This window comes from Vigna unguiculata, chromosome 9 (assembly GCF_037176805.1).
Source record: "Vigna unguiculata cultivar grain cowpea cultivar isolate G323 ecotype 2 chromosome 9, ASM3717680v1, whole genome shotgun sequence".
In the NCBI taxonomy this organism is placed as follows: domain Eukaryota; kingdom Viridiplantae; phylum Streptophyta; class Magnoliopsida; order Fabales; family Fabaceae; genus Vigna; species Vigna unguiculata.
The window spans coordinates 31972414-31992327 of NC_140800.1; the positions used below are offsets into that span (position 1 = coordinate 31972414).

Sequence of the window (19914 nt, forward strand, 5' to 3'; positions counted from 1 at the left end):
AAGTTTCATCTCATCCCATTATCAAATATCTTAATCAATCTATCTAAAGATTGTTTAAGGGAGAATGAATGGATGAATTTGGAGAGATTTGAAAGTAAAATTTGTATTGTTTGTTTTAAGAGATTTGGAGGTGAAAAGTAAAGAGATTTGAATATATAAGTTTGTGAACGATTTGATAGATGTGATATGATTAATAAAAAAATATTTTAATAAATTAAAATATAGCATTTCAATTTGTCCTTATAGTTAAAATTTATATATATATATATATATATATATATATATATATATAATTTACTCCCCACAAAGATTATTTATTACTACGACTAACCCAAACCAATCAAACCAATCTCATCGCTGCAACCACCAATCACAACTCCAACACACCACCAAACCAAACAAACAACACTAACACTTCAAACTGAGACAACACCAAATCAAGCCAAACCAAACCACCACCACCAAAAGAGCATCCATGCACAATAAAAGAAGGTATTATTCGCAAATGAATTTTCAGAGAAAAATATAAGACATTTTAGTAAAAACACTCTAGACAACAACAAATCACTTGAAATGAACCTGCAACCCACTCACAATTCCATTTGTATGAATATTAAACATGTATAAGTCTTCTTCAAGGTCCTCTTTCAAATCTCCTCCTTCATTGAGTCATCATCCACCAAATCTACTACAAAACAACCCTTAGACCATCTCCAACTATGGTTAGACAATGTGGTAAGCAAACATCAAGAACTCAATGTGTTTGTTGGCATTACAGGTTAGTAGTACAATGTTGTTAATTGGATGCCCCAATTAAACATTCATAAGTTCTCGATTATGTATGAGGATCATGAAGTGATGTGAAAATGAACGTCAGTCACAAAAAAGATATTCATCCATAAAAGCATTGTGTGACCACTAGTCTTCAAGAACACTAATTTCTCATCGATAAATATCATGATTTGATTCTTCTTCCTTCTTATCTTTTTCTTTTTTTTTTTTATTTTTTCTCTTCTTATTCTTTATCTTCCTCCTCTCCTCCTCTTTATTTGGCTCACCTGTTGTCATCAATTCCTCTAGCTCAGTTGTCATTGTCATTAGCTCCTCCTCCTCCTTCTCCTTTCTATCCTCCTCCTCCTTTCTTCTTCTTTCTCCTCTATAGCCACTATCACTTCCACCATTGTTGCGTTACCCCATTGTTGTCGCCACACCGCCTCTGACTCCTCTCTTACTCCTCCTCCTCCCCTCTTACTCCTCCTTCTTTTTCTTCTTCATACATATCTAATTAATTTATAAACATATTTTGTCAAATTTGATGAGAAGTTTGGTGTCCATTTTATAAACGGATTTAATGACATAAAAATCCATAGACAATCAAAATTCTATTTTACAAACGAATTTCAAAAAATTTAATTATTGACGAATATACCAACGAATTTTATCATGCAATAATCAAATTTTAAAACAAAAAAATTAATGTCATTTTACTGATAGAATTTTTTGACAAAAAAAAAATTATCGATAATAATAATTCTATATTACTAACAGATATTTCGATAAAATTTACCAACAAATAATTCAGATCTTTCGTAGATAATTTAAATTTTAACTTACGGATGATTTTTAGTTACCGTTTTATTTCCGTTAAAATTTCTAGTAATAAACTATATATATTTGTCGAAGCAATTTAGCATGTACTATATCGGAACGAATAATGCATAAAGTATTCGATATGTGAAGGGATGAGGCCTGCACACACATAATCACGTAGCCTCATTATTATATTGACCTAAATTTGAACATGGAGGATAATGCATGTCTTCACTATATATGGTCAAAAGAAATGCTCATTAATCATGTCTGGCTCAGTATTAAGCAACTATATTTCTTGTTTATATAGAAATTAGGGATAAACATGAAGAGCAAATTTGCCTTTTGACATTAATTAAACATCTTAATTTATTTCTAGTACATAACGACAGTGAATAGAGACATATGCAATATGGTCTCTGTGATCATTGTGGCCCTTAACAAGCCCTACTTTATGAGAAACTAATTATACTATGTACCCTACTTTTTGAAAAAGATTAAACAAACATGATATGATCATAGTGGGTTATAAATTATTGAAATGGGGCACTGCCTTGACAACTTTTGAAGCTATTCTCTGATCTTCTGCACTTTCCTTAGACCATAAAACATGGTTATGCAGGGATCTAAGACCAGGTTTGTGCTCATTCTGCTACCTCTTCTTCTGTCTTTGATGTGTCAAGAGATTGTTGCAACGGGAAGATTAAGAAACATGGAGGGTTGTGCTTCCACCGGCATTGCATGCCATGCCAAGCTCACTGCATCATTTGATCCTCCACAAATGAACCAATACGATGAAGCTTATGTTTCTCCACCTCATGATGATTATGATTATGACTTCTACAGAAAACATGGTGATATTCCAAGCCCTGGTGCTGGTCACTAAGGTCAGTGTTCATCTATGTTGTCCTTTTTGATCTTTTTTTCAAAGTTCAATTGATCATTTTGTGATACTGTTCCTGTGTTTGTTCTTGTAGATGGAGTTATATGATCGTGGAGTAATGGTTTCACAGAGCAGCTTGCATATTTTGTCAAAATACGCTAGAGTTGTTTTATATGGATTGTGGGTATATTTTTGTTGCTGTTTTACTGTTTATAATGACATACAAATTCAGAATCAGATAATTTTGAATTTATAAAGATTTGTTAATTTATGCCATGTTTGTGTATTTGATTTCTGTTAAAATAAATAATAAAGATTTGTTAATTTTACCATTTGAATCCATTCCTTGATACCAGGTAAAGTTTAGAAACACTGTGTTTCTTTTTCCTTTCTGTGATGGAGCATACTGAAACTGTTTCTTCTATGTTTTGTGTGTTACAGTAGTTCTTCCTTTCTTCCAAAATGCTAAAATAAGTACTCATGAAATGTTTGTTCAGAGCAAGAATGGCTACACCTACAGAAATATTTCACACTTGCGATATTTTTCAATATTTTATTTTTTAAAACATCTCAGTAACGAAAATAACCTTGATTAACTAAGTTCAAGTGTTTGTTTTAAATTTGAAATATAATTTATATGTTTATCATGACTAATATAATTTATGCACTAAAATTCTTTACCTCATATATTTATATAACTTTTTATCGTGCATAGAACAAAATATCAGTTCTAAGTTAAAGTTTTATGAAAATCAGAAGTTATTAATTTTATAAGATTATAAAAAAAATGTTTTTTTTTTTAGTTTAAGAGTTGGCTATGGTTATTATTTTTGTAGTATTATTTTATATTTACGACTTTCAAACATAAAAAGACTTTAACATATATTTAAAAAATGACTTTTTTACTTGAAAAAAGTGACAAATGGATTCGTGATATAACCATTTTTTTTCTTTCTATTATAGGTTTTTGAAAGAATATGCGTGCAATTGAAATAAGTATTCGAGTAAAAAAATAGAGAATGACACCACTTTTTTAATATTAAACAGCTTCACAACATATAAGAAGAAGAAAAAATTATGAGACTCAATCTCACTTGACAAGAATGATTTAAAATATCACTTTGTTCTTGCAATGAAAAGAGTTTAGATTTACGCATGTGTATTTGTATATACATATGTTAAAATGCTAAAAATAAGTTTGCTTGTGTATTTAAATGATAATTTTTAAATCTGAAAAATAAAATTAAAAAAATAGAGCTAACTTAAACATTAAATTTTAAAACTTATTCAAAGAAAAAAAAAGATTTTCTATGTTGTAGCAGTTAAATTTGTGAATTAAATATTGCAAAAGCTAGTATTTTGGTCTTAAGGGCTGCAAAAAACAAAGGCCCAACTCTTTAAAATGCTAAGCTGTAAAGGCTGTTTCTTTCTGCACACCATTTTTCTTTCTATACCTCCATAAAATTTTATAAACTCATTTTACTCTTGTTAAGAAAAATTGATAAACCAAAATACCTTTCAGAATGCATTTGTTTAACATATTCTGGTATGCATGAAGAGAGTGAAATGATTATTTTGTCAACTCTTTCGGGGTGCTGGAAGAAAAATGGGAGGTGTGGGAAGAAAGCATAAGTTGTAAATCCAAAGTACAAATCTAACGATAGAGCATTTAAAAACAAGCTTTTACTTCCTGCACTCCTTTAGTTATTAACTACACCTCTCAAATTTTAAAAATAATAATATCTTTTGGATTATCTATTTTGAAAATTTTCACAAAAAAACAAGGTTGCTGGAACAAAATTTTCGAAGCAACCAAAACAAATTTTCTAAAATAATCTTTGTAAAATAAGTTTTCAAAATATATAAATGCTTTTAAGAACACTTTTCTTAAAGTTTTTAGGTAAAACATATAATAATTTTTAATTTATGAGCAAAATATTAAAAATTTTACATGAATAGTGAATGCTATATATTAAAGTTTTAAAATCATTCAAAGATCTAACTTCATCATTTATGTAAGAACTTTTGGGAAGTCACAATAGATGGAATTGAGACAAGATGAATGATAAAGAAAAGGAAAATATCTAGCCTTCAACATCTAGACAACGAAGGAATCATTAGTTAATTTTCTAAAAATAATATAAAGAATATCACAGTGCTAATGACTAACTTTCTTTTATTTATAATATATTCATCTATGCAAAAAAGAAAATAAAGGAAGAGACCTCTAAATAAAAACGTGAATACTTCTTAATTAAAATAACATCCTCAAATTGGGTTATTTAACTATGATTAAAGTATAATCCTACATTCCTTTCCTTTCTTTCTGTTTCCCTTAATTGAAAAATCCCACGTTGGACAAACCCACTCTCATGCATACTCTTTTTCCCTTGTATTATGAGATGTCACTAACAAAGAAAACATCCAAAACAAAATTACAAGTATAAATGCAAAGTAGAACATTGAGATAGATTTTTTCTTTTTCTTAAAGTTACTTTGGACCGTGCATAGTATTATTTGAGTTACCAACTTGGTCCAACTTATACATGGCCCATGGCTAGATCAATCCTTAAAAACAAAAACTTTTTTGGGGTCCAATTGAGGGAAAAAAATTGTCTCAACCCTCAAAGCCCCTCTCAAGTGGGAAAAAATTAGGGCTAAGGTGGGTTTTGGCCTCACTATAAGAATTTAATTAAATTTTAAAAATAATTCATTCAGCCTATGTCATATATTGAGTTGATTTGTCTCGGGCCGAAAGTCAACACCAATCAGCCTAAGTCGAAAGTTGAGACAAATCATTTCGGACGAAATTAAAGGTTGACGCCAATGATCGAGATGAGCTTGCCCAAGACAAAAGTCGAGACGTGTCCGACCAAATATGCCAGGAGAACTCCTACTGAAATTTGGTTGAGTCGTCCCTGACCGAAATTTGGCTAAGTCGTCCCTGACTGAAATTTGGTCAACTCGAACTCAGTCAAAATTTGGCGAAGACAACCCCAGATGAATTTCAACTAAGCCTAACTAGACTGAATTGCGACTATGTTGGCCCCGACCAAATTCAAACGAATCTGTCCCATCTAGGAATGTTAAGAAAATTCATACCCGCGGGTATCCGCGGATAAAGCCTGCAACAAATAGGAAATGGATACCTACGGGTAAGAGTTACGGGTATTTTTTATACCCACGTGTTTATGGGACGGGTACGGGTATAATAGTATATGTACTCGTGGATACCATACCCGCTACACTCTAATTTAAATTTTTAAAAATGATTAAAATATTAACACATTGATTTTGAATGAGTTATTTTTTATCAATTGGTTTCAAAAAATCTCCATTTATTTGTAAACTGTCATTCAACATTATTTAAATGGGTTATTTACTTTTCGTTTGAAATTTATAAATGTTATACATTGTATTTTTATTTGAATTTACGGTTAAAATGTGTTTTTAAGTATTAAATTTTTCTTTTGTAACCTGCAGGTACCCATGGATATGAAAAAAATATGCAGGTACCCTCACAAATATAAGTACGGATACAGGACAAATATTTATCTCGCAGGTAGGGTACGGTTTTGCGGGTACTTGTGGATGTCAAAACAATATACTGATACAAGACAAATATTTATCTTGCGGGTAGGGTACAAGGGAGCTAATACACGTACCCTACATGTCCTGTTGACATCCCTAGTCTCATCCGATATTGGGCCGAATTCAATCGAGTCAGTCGAGGCCGAAATTTGGTCGAATTAGCTTTTGCCTCAATTTGGTGGACTTGGTCTTAGTCGAAATTTTGCCCAATACGACGTAGTCATCCTTGACTAAATTTTGGCCAAATTTGGCCGTGTCGTTCACGACTAGGGATGGCAACGGGGCGGGGTGGGGACGGGTTTCGCTATCCCATACTCATTCCCGTAAAAAAAATTCATCCACATCCCCATACCCAAACCCAACGGGTATCAAACTTTTGTCCCATCCCCATTCCCACCGAGTAACGGGTATAATGTCGTACACATGCCCATACCCGTTTCTTACTACTTCAATATTAATTTTAATTAATTTTTATAAAATAATAAAAAATTACAGTAAAGGAAACATAATATTATCAAATATTCAATATTAGGAGGATGGTTGTTTTTTCGATATCAAATACTTTGAAATAAATTATAATTGTTTACATTTTAGATTAGAATACCAAATAAAATTTTATGAGAACTAAAACATTTATTAAATTTGCAAACTACAAACATTAATGAAACCTAGTTGATAAAATTTTAAAATATTTTAAAAAAAATATAAAAGGAAAACAAATATTGAAATTAAAATATATTTTAAATTTTTGTTTACTTTAATTTTTTAAATTCTAATGAATCTCTTTTTTATGCACTAACAAAAATGATAATACATCACTTAATCAAAATGACGCAAAGAACAAATAATAAACATAATAATAAAATTTTGACATAGATATTGTATCTTTTGAACTCTAATATATGTTGGATGGTGATAAAAAGAAATTCATGGCAATTACATTAAATTTTTTTATTATAGTAAATAAAAGTTATTTATACAATTATAGTAAAAAAATTACACTATGATTGATAATGAGTTAGAAAATAAATTAGATAAAATATATCGAAATAGTATTCTACATTATGAACATAAACAACAAGTAAAAATATTAAAAAATTAACAAATGTGTGTTTGAGAAACAATTTGAAAGACTATTGAAAGAAATCGCACAAAGGAAAAATAATGTATAATTAAGGATATGATAAGATGAAAAATACCTTAGAGATCTAAGAAAACTTTTTAAATATCAATATATATTCTAAATGATTGAGAAATAACGAAAATTGTTTTAGCGAAAAAAAAAAGAGTTCTTTAAATGAAACAAAAATTAATAATAATAAGTAAAGAATTTGTTTTTATATTATATAGTAAATGAAAGGTTTATGCTATTAAACACTTAAATTGAGAATATTAAACATATTCATGTGAAAGGAAAATATATAATAAATAAAAATATTAAAAAAATAGAAATATTCAAATATGAGACATAAAAACATTTTAATTAACATACATCATTTTAACATAATTATTTAAATCTTATGATAAGATGAAAAATATAGGGTTAAATATGTTTTTGGTCCCTTAACTTTCAGTGAATTTTGGAATTAGTCCATTTTAAAATTTTGGACCAATTTAGTCTTCCATCTTTTGAAATGCGTGGATTTAGTCCTTTTAATCAAATTTTGTTAAGTTTATTTGACATTTCAAACGCGTTTTATAATAGTATTTGACTTAACATTAAAGCAAAAATGTGTCAAACAGTATAAACAACTCAAATACAATCCTGAAATGCGTACGAAACATCCAATAAACCAACCAAAATTTGATTAAAAGGACTAAATTTACGTATTTCGAAAGATCAAGGACTAAATTGGTTCAAAGTTTCAAAATGGACTAATTCCAAAATTTACTAAAAGTTAAGGGACCAAAAACATATTTAACCCAAAAATATATTCAAGATGCGAATGCGTTTTATGTCAAACCAAATAATTAGAAAAAATAAAATATACATACATATATATATATATATATATATATATATGTATATAAGATTACTTAATTAATTATGAATATTTTAATAATTTAAATGAGGACGAAGATATGGCGGGGACGGGTATTATGGTGGGGATATGTACATCCCGATATCCATCCCCATACCCAATTGAAAAAGTTGGGGATTCCCCTTACCCATACCCAACGGAGACGGGTTCGGACAATACCCACGAGGGCAAGTTTATTTGCCATCTTTATTCACGACTGAGTCGAATCCGACCAACTTTTGGCAAAGTCAATCCTGACCGAATTTCGGCCAAAGTCGACCTTGACCGATATTTGATCAATTAGGTCGAGTCGACCCCAACCAATTTTTTGTCGAATTTCGGAGATTTGGTCTCTAATGAATCCGCTCTAGTCAAAATTCAACCAAATTTAGTCGAGTTGGTCTTGACTGAAATTCGGTCAAGACGCCCCTGATCAAAATTTGACTGAATACTGCTCAGTCGGTCCCAACCCTTAGCCAAAGGTCGAAGACGAGTTTGCTCGCGTCGAATATCTGAACCGATCGAATCAGGTTGATGGTTAGGACTTGCCGAACCTGACTGAATGTCGACACGGGTGGCAGACGTTGAAGGTCAAGACTTGTGCATCCGATACTGAAGGTAGAGATTGGTTGGCTGACTTCGGCCAAAGATTAACTCAAGTCAACGTGAACTAAATTTCAAAATGTGTTGGTTTGGGTCGAAGGTCGAAATGGACCGACCTGAACTGAAAAATGAGATAGGTTGACTTAAATCAAAATTTTAATATATTTCAAGAAAATGATATTTTTTCACGTTTAAAAAGAAAACCAAAAAAATAACCTTGTCTCATAAAAACTTTTAGTGAGTTTTTTTAGCTATGTGAACTTTTTTAATGAGGATTTTTTGCCCCAATAGATTTTTTTTGTCACATGGGTCCAAACCGAACCTTGTGAAAATCAAACCACGGTGAACTAAATCAAGCTACTGAACTATAATTATTTATTTGCATATTTTAGTTTATCTGTAAATGAATTTATTCATTTTGATTATATTTACAATGAGTAAGAAAAACATCCATATATATATATATATATATAAACTCAATTTTCTTTCAATGCTTATAAATTATTGTTATCAAATAGATAGACATGATCATAATTGCCACACATAGAATATATAATTCATATTTTCATTGTATAATTAATGCGTTATTATTAATGGCTTTTATATGATTTCATATGTTTATTCGTACATATATAGTATAAGTCAAAACCTTAGTGTAGAAGTTCAAGTCAGGATTCATTTTAAGTGAAAAATGTTCTACAGGTCAATATAAAGTATTTATCAAATAACAACTTTTGTCATTCTAACAATGGGTTTAAGAAAGTTATGTTAAATTTTGCATGAAAGGTTAATCTTATTTAAGTAATACAATTTCCAATAGTTTTAACAACATACAATCTTAAAGTAACATTTTTGAGTGACAAAACTAATTTTTAATTAGTACAATTAGTTGGATATGAGATGACAACGTTATAATTTTCTCGTTTTCAGACATTTTGATAGATCTTCTTTATTCATGTTAGATTTTATATTTCTTTGTGACTAAGGATTGCTAAATTTTGGATGTAAAGTAATATCTATAACAAAAATCATTATACAATGTCTTAATTTACTCTTTACGTTGTGTTACATAACCACTACATTTAAGGGTTTTTTTTTTTTTTTCAACTTTTACTTGAATCAATGCGAGACTTTTATAGTAAACTCATACTCCAATTAATATTTTATTTGGTTTTTACCAGAAATATTTTTTCAAAAACAGAAAAATATATCTCTATTCTTACAACGGAAGGTTTTGTTAACAACACACAATCTTAGCTTTTATAAATATCAACATATTCTAAATTAAAATTTTTACAAGACTCAGTGTCTTAAATTTATGATCCTATATATCACCTTCCAACAGAGATGTTGCAATAGAATTTCAAAGCATAAAATCTTTATTATTTTCTAGATTTTTTGTATCTAAATTGAATTTCTATTATGCTTTTAATATTAATTTTTCTATGAATTTTGTCCAAAAACATTATTTAATTTTGTATTTGAATTATAATGATTAACAATCTAAGTGTTAAAAATAGAGTTGATTCAATAATTCTTGTAACCTTCTATCCTTTATTTTGTAGTTCATTATGTGCAGCATTAGTATAATTAATTTTCTACACCAAATAATTATTGATTAGTCATAATTAGTAATTTTTAAACTTGTTTTCAGTATTGGAAAAGTCTTTTTGGGACACCATGCTTTTACCGATCAAAGTATTGCATTAAAAGTGGTGTGTTTTCAAAATTGTACCATACTTACGTAGCATCAGAAAAGTAAACATAGAGGAAAATTCAAAATGCAATAAACTTCAGTATTGTTAATTTTTCTTATATGAGAAGGCTAAATAATTAATGTAATCGTCATTTTTTTCATTTAACAATGGTTCATCAACAAACAAATATGTATACAATAGTCTCCCAACCTCATTATAATCAAATTAGGCTAAGCAATCAAACACTAAATACTTTCAAATGAGAAATAAGAGATTGCTGCTACTACCAAATTACTTCTCACTCTAAACCTCTAATTAGTTATCCAATCTTAAAACCCAGAAACCAATTATGCTAAATATTTTGATCTTTGGTTGCAATTAATTTTAATGTGACAGTTAGGTAAATAAGTAGGTTATTTTTTTCTTCTCTTGACTTTCTTTTCTTTAACAAAATAGTCTCGTTAGCCTTAGTTATACCTTCTCTACTACTTAAATAAATGACATGAAACCAGTTTTGAACATTTTTTCCTTTCTCAGTACAAGAAGGAAATCCAAAAAAGAAAAAGAAAAAATGTAAAAAACTATGTAAATTTACTTATTCTCCGTAAATTTGTCACAAGTTTTTTTTTTTCTTCCATTTTCTTAACCAAACATTACATTGAAGATGCAACATAATCTGCATCATAAATGGTTAACCCAATGAATTGCTTGGTCCCAAAAGCACCGAATAGTGCAGATTCAAAACGCGTTCCAGCACAATACCCTCGAGTATAACAGTTGTTTGATCTTGAGTTCTCGAACTGTGTGATATCTTGAGCAAATCAATCTCTGTATGCTGCACCGATAATGAATGAATCAATAAAGGACACAACAAAAAATTACTGTATACTGCACTCTTAGCAATGTTATCTCTAATCTATCATTAATCACTCTTAATTACCATTCAATAATTCTAATTTTAATGCTGCATGTGAAAATCACTATCACTTCATTTTTTCTTCCTAGGAAGTCCTTGCAGAAAAGGAAGAGATGGAAATAAAGGGCCAATGAGAGAGCTAAAAATGGTGAAACCTTATTAGTTGAAGTTGTTTTCATGAATATCTTCTTTGATGCTGCAAAAATCTTTTCTAACCAGACAACTTAATAAGCATGGAAACTCAGTTCACAGTTGAAAGTGACCTATGCATGATGTAACTTGTTAACAACATACCATGTCTTTTCTTCAGGGACTAGTGTGTCCCTTTTTCCACTTTTTGCCATAAAGCCAAATTAGATATTTATGCTTGGATTTAGCTTATAATAAAAGATATTTATTTTTTGGAGAAACACTATTTTCATACTTTATATTTTCTTTAATTATTTCAACCAACCCAATGAAACAAATGAAGTTCTAATAACAAGCAAAGACATTCTTTTTACTCTTGTGCTATTCATTCTGCAGTTCAATATTTTAACTAGTTAATGTTAAAAGCAAAACATTTTAAGGGACGGTTAAAAGTTTTGGAAAACCCAGAAGATACTTAAAAGATAAGTTTTTATTTAAAATTTATTTTTTAACACTTTTTATATAAAATTATTTATTAAATTGTATAAATAATTTTATTTAACATTTTTATAATGAAATTAATTCATTTAATTTTTTTTGAAATATTATCTTAAATGAGAATTTAAAAAATATTGTAAAATTGAAAATAATGATAAGCTAAAAATCAATCTAAACGAGAATTATGACAAAACCTAAATCATCAATGATTGAATTGAGTAGTGGCCCAAGGATGAGACCAAAACAAATAAAGGATGAAGATAATGAGAGTTTTAAAGTTGAAGAGAATTCTTCTTTATGATTTTTTGTTGCAAAAGAAGGTAAATATTTTTTTTTTCTTAAACTTCAATTATTTTTTTCATAAAACCCGACTTCTTTGAATGTAGAGATCATTTTATTGTTTATGATATTTTAATTCTTATACTTCACTTAATCTATTAACCACAAAATACTAAACCATAATTTAATCAATAGTTTTATAGAAAAATTTTAGTTTTTCATAAAAAAAAAAAAACTCTCAAAATCTATAAATTAAAAATTATAGAAAAACAAAATCGGACAAAAGAAATCTATTTTTAATTTTAATACAAATCCAACAAATAGAATAAAAACAATATCAATACATATAAAAAGAAAAAACATACTAAACAAGAATTAAAAAAATTGGTAAACTATTCAAAGAATGTAATTGCTAAAATCCCAAAAAAACTTCAGAATAAAAAAAAATAAGGGAGAGACTAAGAGAATTGGAAGAGAATACAAGAAAAAAAAGTAATCAAAATTAATTATAAAAAAGAAAAGATAACTTATTATTTTTTATTTGTAAACAAAATTATAATTTTATTAAAGAAATATTTTAACTCATTAAATATATTTTTAATATCAGTAATAATTTAATTAAATTTTATATTTAAATATAAATTTATAATAATTGATTTAATAAAGAAATGTTAGAACTGAAGATAAGTTTTAAAAACCTTTTATATTAGTACTAAAAACAACTCTCTTTTTTTAATTTTTTGAAGAGCTATGTTCACAAGCTGTGAAGGACAGTGTCATTATGCAGTGTACATCCCTCCTTTGATTGTATTCACGTTCTACTCTCTTTACAATCCCAAAAATAATAGTAATTATTTGTTTTGTGCACCTTAATTTATTTAGCGACATTCGTCAGTGTCGGTTGGTAGAGAAAATTAACAGCCTCAATCTCCACTCCTGTTCGTTTAATCTACAACATAACAGTGTCTCTACACCATTGTCTCATCCTTCACCCTTAAAAAATAACAAAAGAAATTCTCTGCCACCATTATGCACATACACAGGTAAATGTGTATGAATGTAAGGTTTGATTCGTTTCACGGATTCATTAGGATCTACCTCTCCAAATTCCCACGTGGCACATGCATTGTACCATGATATAAATATGTGATACATTCATAACTCCTTTTCACACATTAGAGAAGGTGTTGAGTGAAGTAGTGACTTTCACGAGCAAAGCTTACGAATTTGGGACGGTGCTAGATGCTGCTTCATCTCACTCTGTTCCCTTCTCGAGTGATTGAAACAAAGCTATGAGGGTCAAAAAAGTTGAGTTGGGTGAATGCCAAAAAAGATAAAGTCACTCCAAAAGAGCATAGCAGATAGCCATCTTGGTTGGTTTGCTGTTACGATGGAAAAGATTGGCATTAATGTCGCAATAAAGGAATTATGAAAATCTTGGACTTGGGTGGTGGAGAAAGTGAGTAGCACGTTCACTTGTTCAGGTACCATCACCTTTCAAAATGTGGCATTTATAGTCCTGCACATGCCTTTGCTTTTTAACTTCATTCCCTCATTTTTTCCAAAAGACACTATTTTACTCTCTTTTTAACCCCATTTGGCTGATATATAAAAACCTCAATATCAGATGAAATTCTGATTCTTACTGTTACCATCGAGATGTGGGTCTGCATATCAGTTGAATCAGATAACAAGGAAATTCAAAAGAAACGTCAATTTAACTTACAAAACGGAAATTCAAGCGCACTATATAATTCATCAGTTAAAAAAACTTAATTTTTTTATATATTCATTTTTCTAACTGAGTCATCCACTAGTGTGGCTGCTTTTACTAGTAACGGACTGAAGAGAATTTCAAAGGGTGGGTAGGTGGGTGGGGAAGGATGAATTTTGAAAGTTTGGTTGGGCATGGATACAAAAAGATGTGTAGTAGATAAATAAAATGACGCAAAAACCTAACGTGAAGACAAGAGAGTTGTGGTGCATAAATTATGTGTGGGAGAAGAGAAGGGAAGGGAAATCAAAAACGAAAACTGATCCTCCAAATTGGGTTCATTTGGGGTAGGGGTTTGGACGAGTGAACTTGTAACTGTCGTTGAATCACGTGATCATGCTTTGTGTCAACATCATGAGGACGGTTGGCCCATTATATTTTTGTTTATCTTTTTTTTTTTCCTGCTGCTGCTATGTGACTATGCGTCCCATTCATCATAATAACTGACCCCAAAATTATCTTCTTTTTGTTCTGTCTTCATCTCCATCATTGTCCCAACTCGCTAGTTCTGTTAGAGATATAATTTTCAAAGGTCCTTCCTTTCTCTCTAAGGCTTAATCATTCTGTTGGACTTACCAACTAATAGTGAGGTGTTTGTTTTATTATCTCTCCATGGTCCAGCCAGACCAATGAAAATTAAATGACTAGAAGGTAAAAATTGAAAGAAAAAGCAAAAAGCCAGATGATAAAATGAGGTGGCACATGATACAATTGGTTCTTTGAATGATTTTGTGTGGGATGAATGAAATGCATTTGCTTCTTTCTTTGTCTGCTGGTTCTAGCTCTATTGTATCTGACTAACACAACCTGTGGATTCTTTCCCCACAGATCTTTTTTATAATGCTATTTTTTCAGTATCTTACCTTTTTTCTTCTGCACCATTTCCTTTGAATATATTATACGAAATTGTGATTTAATGAAAAAATATCACCTTAGGAATACTGCTTTTTGGGTTTCTTGTGCCCTTCTTTAGTTTTGAGGAAATAAAAAATTGTGTCCACTGTTGGGGAAGATTTGACAGAGATATGGATGTCATGTGAGTTTATCCAAAAGTGAGTGAATGTCTTCCTTCTTCTAATCACCTCTGATTGTGGGCACACAAGATGGGTGGCTGTAATTTTTGGTCTGAGATTCCTTTATTCTCTTGTTTCAGAGTGCATGTTCCTTCGGTTTGTGCAACATAGGTGGTGCTGTCGAACAGGGCAGATCTGCAACTACAAGTGTGCTTAAGCTGATACTTTCTGCGTGGAGACCATTCACAAGTGAAGCTAATGGATCTTGAATCCAGGAAGTGTTGGGATACCTCAAAGGTTAGTGCATTAACTTGGAAAAGCTATGCAAAAACGAAGCATGAAAAATGTCGTTTCGCACTGTTTGTGGTTTCTTCATTGTCTGATAAAGGATTGGTGGGACATAAAATTTTAGTTCAAAATGGATACTAAAAGAGTGCTAAATTGCATTTCAGAAGGAGTCTTGGAAGACTATTATGCTCTTGGCCTACCAAAGCCTTGGTGTGGTATATGGGGATTTGAGCATTTCTCCTTTGTATGTTTACACGAGCACATTTGCGGAAGATATTGAACATTCAGAGACCAATGAAGAGATTTTCGGTGCCCTCTCTTTTGTATTCTGGACTCTGACACTGGTGCCACTTTTCAAATACGTTTTTGTAGTTCTTAGAGCTGATGATAACGGAGAAGGTAAGCATTTGAATGAACATGAGGGAAGCCATATGCTGCTTCAGCTCTTGTTGATGGTTTTCTTGCATGGTTCTGCAGGTGGTACATTTGCTCTATATTCCTTGATTTGTAGGCATGCCAAAGTCAGTCTCCTACCAAATCGACAACATGCGGATGAAGCGCTTTCCACATATAAGATGGAGGAGCCTCCAGAGAAAGATACGTCTAGAGTTAAGATGGTACTTGAGAAATATAAGGGTTTGCATACGGCTCTCCTAATCGTTGTTCTTCTTGGCACTTGTATGGTAATTGGGGATGGACTTCTTACCCCAGCTATTTCTGGTAAGATTCCACCTTATTGACACCATATTTTGTACAAATGTTTTCTTATCAATTTGTTGACTGGGAATCCATTTGTGTAGTTTTCTCGGCAGTATCTGGTCTTGAGGTATCTATGTCCAAGAAACACCACCAGTGTAAGTTTCACTGATGTCATTCTCTGTATTTCTATTGAAGTTTGTTTCTTAGTCACAAGAAGGTAACCCTGTTGAAAAAAATTGAAGTAGTATGTATCTGTTTAGAATAAAATATTCAAAGGTTTCACTCATAGCCTATCATAATTGTTGAAATGGTTAGTTTGCTGGATTTCTTCCTTGTTTTTGTATTTGAACCTATTGATATGCGTTTGCAGATGCTGTGATTCCCATCACTTGCTTCATACTGGTTTGTCTGTTTGCACTGCAACACTATGGTACACATAGGGTTGGATTCCTTTTTGCTCCAATTGTGTTAGCATGGCTGTTGTGCATCAGCACACTTGGTTTATATAATATATTCAAATGGAATCCACATGTATATAAAGCTCTTTCGCCATATTATATGTTCAAGTTCTTGAAGAAGACAAGGATAAGTGGATGGATGTCTTTGGGGGGAATATTGCTGTGCATAACAGGTAAATATAGAAAATTCATGCATATGGTTAAATATAATATCTTGGACGGTACTTCTGCATAACATATTCATTAAATTCCAAACTGTGCCTATCTACAAAAATATATACTTTGTGTAGTTGTCTTTTCTGCAACCTTCAGGTCCAAATTATGATTAAATTAAGAGATAGAGTATGTATAGAGGAACTTCTGCATAAGTACTTCTAGGAGAAAAAACTTAAGATAAACAGTGAAATAAGTTTATCTGTGAGTTGAAATTAACTTCTATACAAGTATAATATAAGAATGGACATTCTACAAATTAGTTTATGCATAAGTTACTTTTATTTTGTGGAGAAACTCCTTTTAATTTTTCTTTTTCTTTTCTTCTACAAATACTCATGGAGAAGTTTGTCAGAAGAGATTCAGATTAATTTCTGTGTGAACATTTACTTTTGAATCAACTCTTCTCTTACTATTTTAGTAAGACTTTTGAATAGATTCGGAATGCTCCTCCAATGTTGTTCCCCAAAAATTGTTCAACGGCATGGTGTTATTTACATAAACAAATTAAGTTTAATTTCACTATAATCAAGCAAGAGATTTTGACCCCAATACATTTGATTTTTTTCTCGGAGCATTGTAAAATATATATGGTTGTTTCGACATGGTGTTGCTAAGAACATTAAAAACTTCTTATTTTGACCTTGTGTGCAGGCTCAGAAGCTATGTTTGCTGATCTTGGCCATTTCTCATATATGGCCATTCAGGTTGGTTAATTATATTTTCACATTTTCTATTTCCCTACTTCTTTCCTGAAACATTGACAGATCTTAACATTTCTCATATATGGCCATTCAGGTTGCATTCACCTTTCTGGTATATCCTGCGCTTATATTGGCATATATGGGACAAGCTGCGTATTTGTCACATCATCATGATTCTGATCTCCAAATCAGTTTCTATGTCTCAGTTCCAGGTATTCCTTGGCCAAGCTCACTTCACAATTTCTTACTAGTCTGAAAGCAGTAAAATTTGAAGGAAGCCACATAAATAGCTAGATGGAATAAAATGAACTTATCTGTAATGGCTTTGTTAGTTTCCTGGAAGAGTGTGTATGAATGTTCTTGCCTGTTATGGGAGCATATTATAGAAAACTTTATACAATGTTTTGGCTGCAGAAAGTGTGAGGTGGCCAGTGCTTATCTTAGCCATTCTAGCTTCAGTTGTGGGAAGCCAAGCAATCATCAGCGGAACATTTTCTATCATAAACCAGAGCCAATCTCTGGGTTGCTTCCCAAGAGTCAAGGTTGTTCATACATCTGACAAGATACATGGTCAGGTCTACATTCCTGAGATTAATTGGTTACTCATGATCCTCTGTATTGCTGTGACCATTGGATTTAGGGACACAAAACACATGGGAAATGCTTCAGGTAACCAATACATTTATGCATCGCTGACTTAATCATACTTTTTTCCCCTTTTACAAAGCTTGAAATTTTCTTTGCACTATCATAGTTTTTATGCTAGATGCTTCATTTAAATCAATCTTTATTCATTGCAGGATTAGCAGTGATGACTGTGATGCTGGTAACGACATGCCTTACTTCGCTGGTAATCGTAGTTTGCTGGCACAAACCCCCCATAGTAGCACTCTGCTTCCTGTTGTTCTTCGGCTCTATTGAACTGCTGTATTTCTCGGCTTCACTCACAAAGTTTTGTGAGGGTGCATGGTTACCAATCCTTCTTGCACTCTTCCTCATGATTATAATGTTCCTTTGGCACTATGCAACCATCAGAAAATATGAATATGACCTTCACAACAAGGTATCACTAGATTGGCTTCTAGCCTTAGGTCCTAGCTTGGGAATTGCTAGAGTTCCAGGAATAGGACTAGTGTTCACTGACCTCACAGCTGGCATCCCAGCAAACTTCTCCCGCTTTGTGACGAACCTCCCTGCATATCATCGGATCCTTGTTTTTGTGTGTGTGAAATCAGTGCCTGTCCCTCATGTTCCTGCTGCCGAGAGGTATCTTGTGGGGCGTGTAGGACCTTCTGCTCATCGGTCCTACAGGTGTATAGTGAGATACGGATACCGCGATGTTCATCAAGATGTTGATTCCTTTGAGTCTGAGCTAGTAGCAAGGCTTGCAGATTTCATCCAATATGATTGGTACAGGAGTAGGAGGAGCAGCATGAGCGTTGAGGATGATGTCTCAAACTCTAATGAATCATCAAGTCACAGACTAACTGTGATTGGAACAACTGGTTTCTCTATCCAACCAGGATATGAGAGTGGTGGTGAGAGTTTGCAACAAGCAAGTGTCTCTGTTGGGTTCCCTACAGTTCAAAGTGTGAGTGATGTTATTGAGATGGAACCAACAGTGAGTGAGAGGAGAGTGAGGTTTGCTATTGATTATGAGCCTGAGAGTGATGCAAGGTCTGAGGTAGGAGTGCAGATGCAGGAAGAACTGGAAGATCTTTATGCTGCTCAAGAAGCTGGAATTGCCTTCATTCTTGGACATTCTCATGTAAGAGCAAAGCAAGGCTCATCCGTGCTAAAGAAATTGGCACTTAACTACGGCTACAATTTCTTGAGAAGGAATTGTAGAGGCCCTGATGTAGCTCTTAAGGTTCCCCCAGTTTCTCTTTTGGAGGTTGGCATGGTTTACATTGTGTAGAAATATCTAACTTGTAATTAGTCTTTTTCTGTTGTCTTTCTTATAGAGACACAGGCTTCAATGCCATACCAGTGTGCAGTTTCTCAAGGATTTTGTGAATGAGACCCTTCAAATTTAACGTAATTTATATAGAATGCTTTCATTCTTTTCTTTTTTTCTCTTTCCTAGAGCAGTTTACATAGAAGCTTAGAATGCATAACACAAAGTTTGAAAATTATTTAAATCTCTTTAAATTTAAAAATAAGGTAAATATACAAATTCTAAATTATTTAAATTTAAAACGATGAAAAATAAAAATTATGTTTTAGGCACAATTTCAAGCAAATAAGTGCAAAAACATAAATTAAATAAAAATCGAATTAACCCATATGAGTATATAATCAATTAAAAAAAATCTCATTATTGACAATTCAGTTTCATATTTATACGTAAAATAACAAAAGTGAAACGAAGTAATATTTCTAAACACACTCCAAACTTTAAAGTTTTATAAATTGAATTTTGTGAGAGTGGATTAAAATTCATAAAATAAGAGGCATCAAGCATTAGTATTCCTACGTGGTCTTTAGCGAGATATTTTAGTTAATAATTATGAACACAAATTACACGGTTACGTGGCCCAACACACAAAAATAAGAGA

The 19914-nt window shown here is 31.6% G+C and overlaps 1 protein-coding gene and 1 long non-coding RNA gene across 3 annotated transcripts; both read left to right on the forward strand.

Annotated features, from left to right (window-relative positions):
* Positions 1–2102: 2102 nt before the first annotated feature.
* On the forward strand, positions 2103–2811 carry LOC146883902 (uncharacterized). The gene is made up of 2 exons (XR_014984350.1): positions 2103–2477; positions 2568–2811. It is a non-coding gene; the product is annotated as an uncharacterized LOC146883902 (long non-coding RNA).
* Positions 2812–13672: 10861 nt separating this feature from the next.
* KT2 (potassium transporter 2) lies at positions 13673–19424 on the forward strand. Of its 2 annotated transcripts, none has more exons than XM_028047323.2 (10): positions 13673–13691; positions 15135–15291; positions 15447–15681; positions 15760–16002; positions 16083–16136; positions 16352–16612; positions 17307–17359; positions 17451–17568; positions 17771–18025; positions 18157–19424. In XM_028047323.2, exons 2-10 carry the CDS (start codon positions 15253–15255, stop codon positions 19272–19274), a joined length of 2376 nt encoding a protein of 791 aa, XP_027903124.1. In that variant the 5' UTR covers positions 13673–13691; positions 15135–15252; the 3' UTR covers positions 19275–19424. The 2 variants fall into 2 exon arrangements, with proteins under 2 accessions (XP_027903124.1, XP_027903126.1); XM_028047325.2 differs by lacking the exon at positions 13673–13691 and adding an exon at positions 14656–15033.
* The last annotated feature ends 490 nt before the right edge of the window (positions 19425–19914 follow it).

Coding starts and splice junctions, on each gene's coding strand:
- KT2 (XM_028047323.2), top strand. CDS start 15,253: ATGGATCTTGAATCCAGGAAGTGTTGGGATACCTCAAAG. Junction 15,682..15,759: donor AGCTGATGATAACGGAGAAG/GTAAGCATTTGA, acceptor ATGGTTCTGCAG/GTGGTACATTTGCTCTATAT. Junction 17,360..17,450: donor TCTCATATATGGCCATTCAG/GTTGGTTAATTA, acceptor ATGGCCATTCAG/GTTGCATTCACCTTTCTGGT.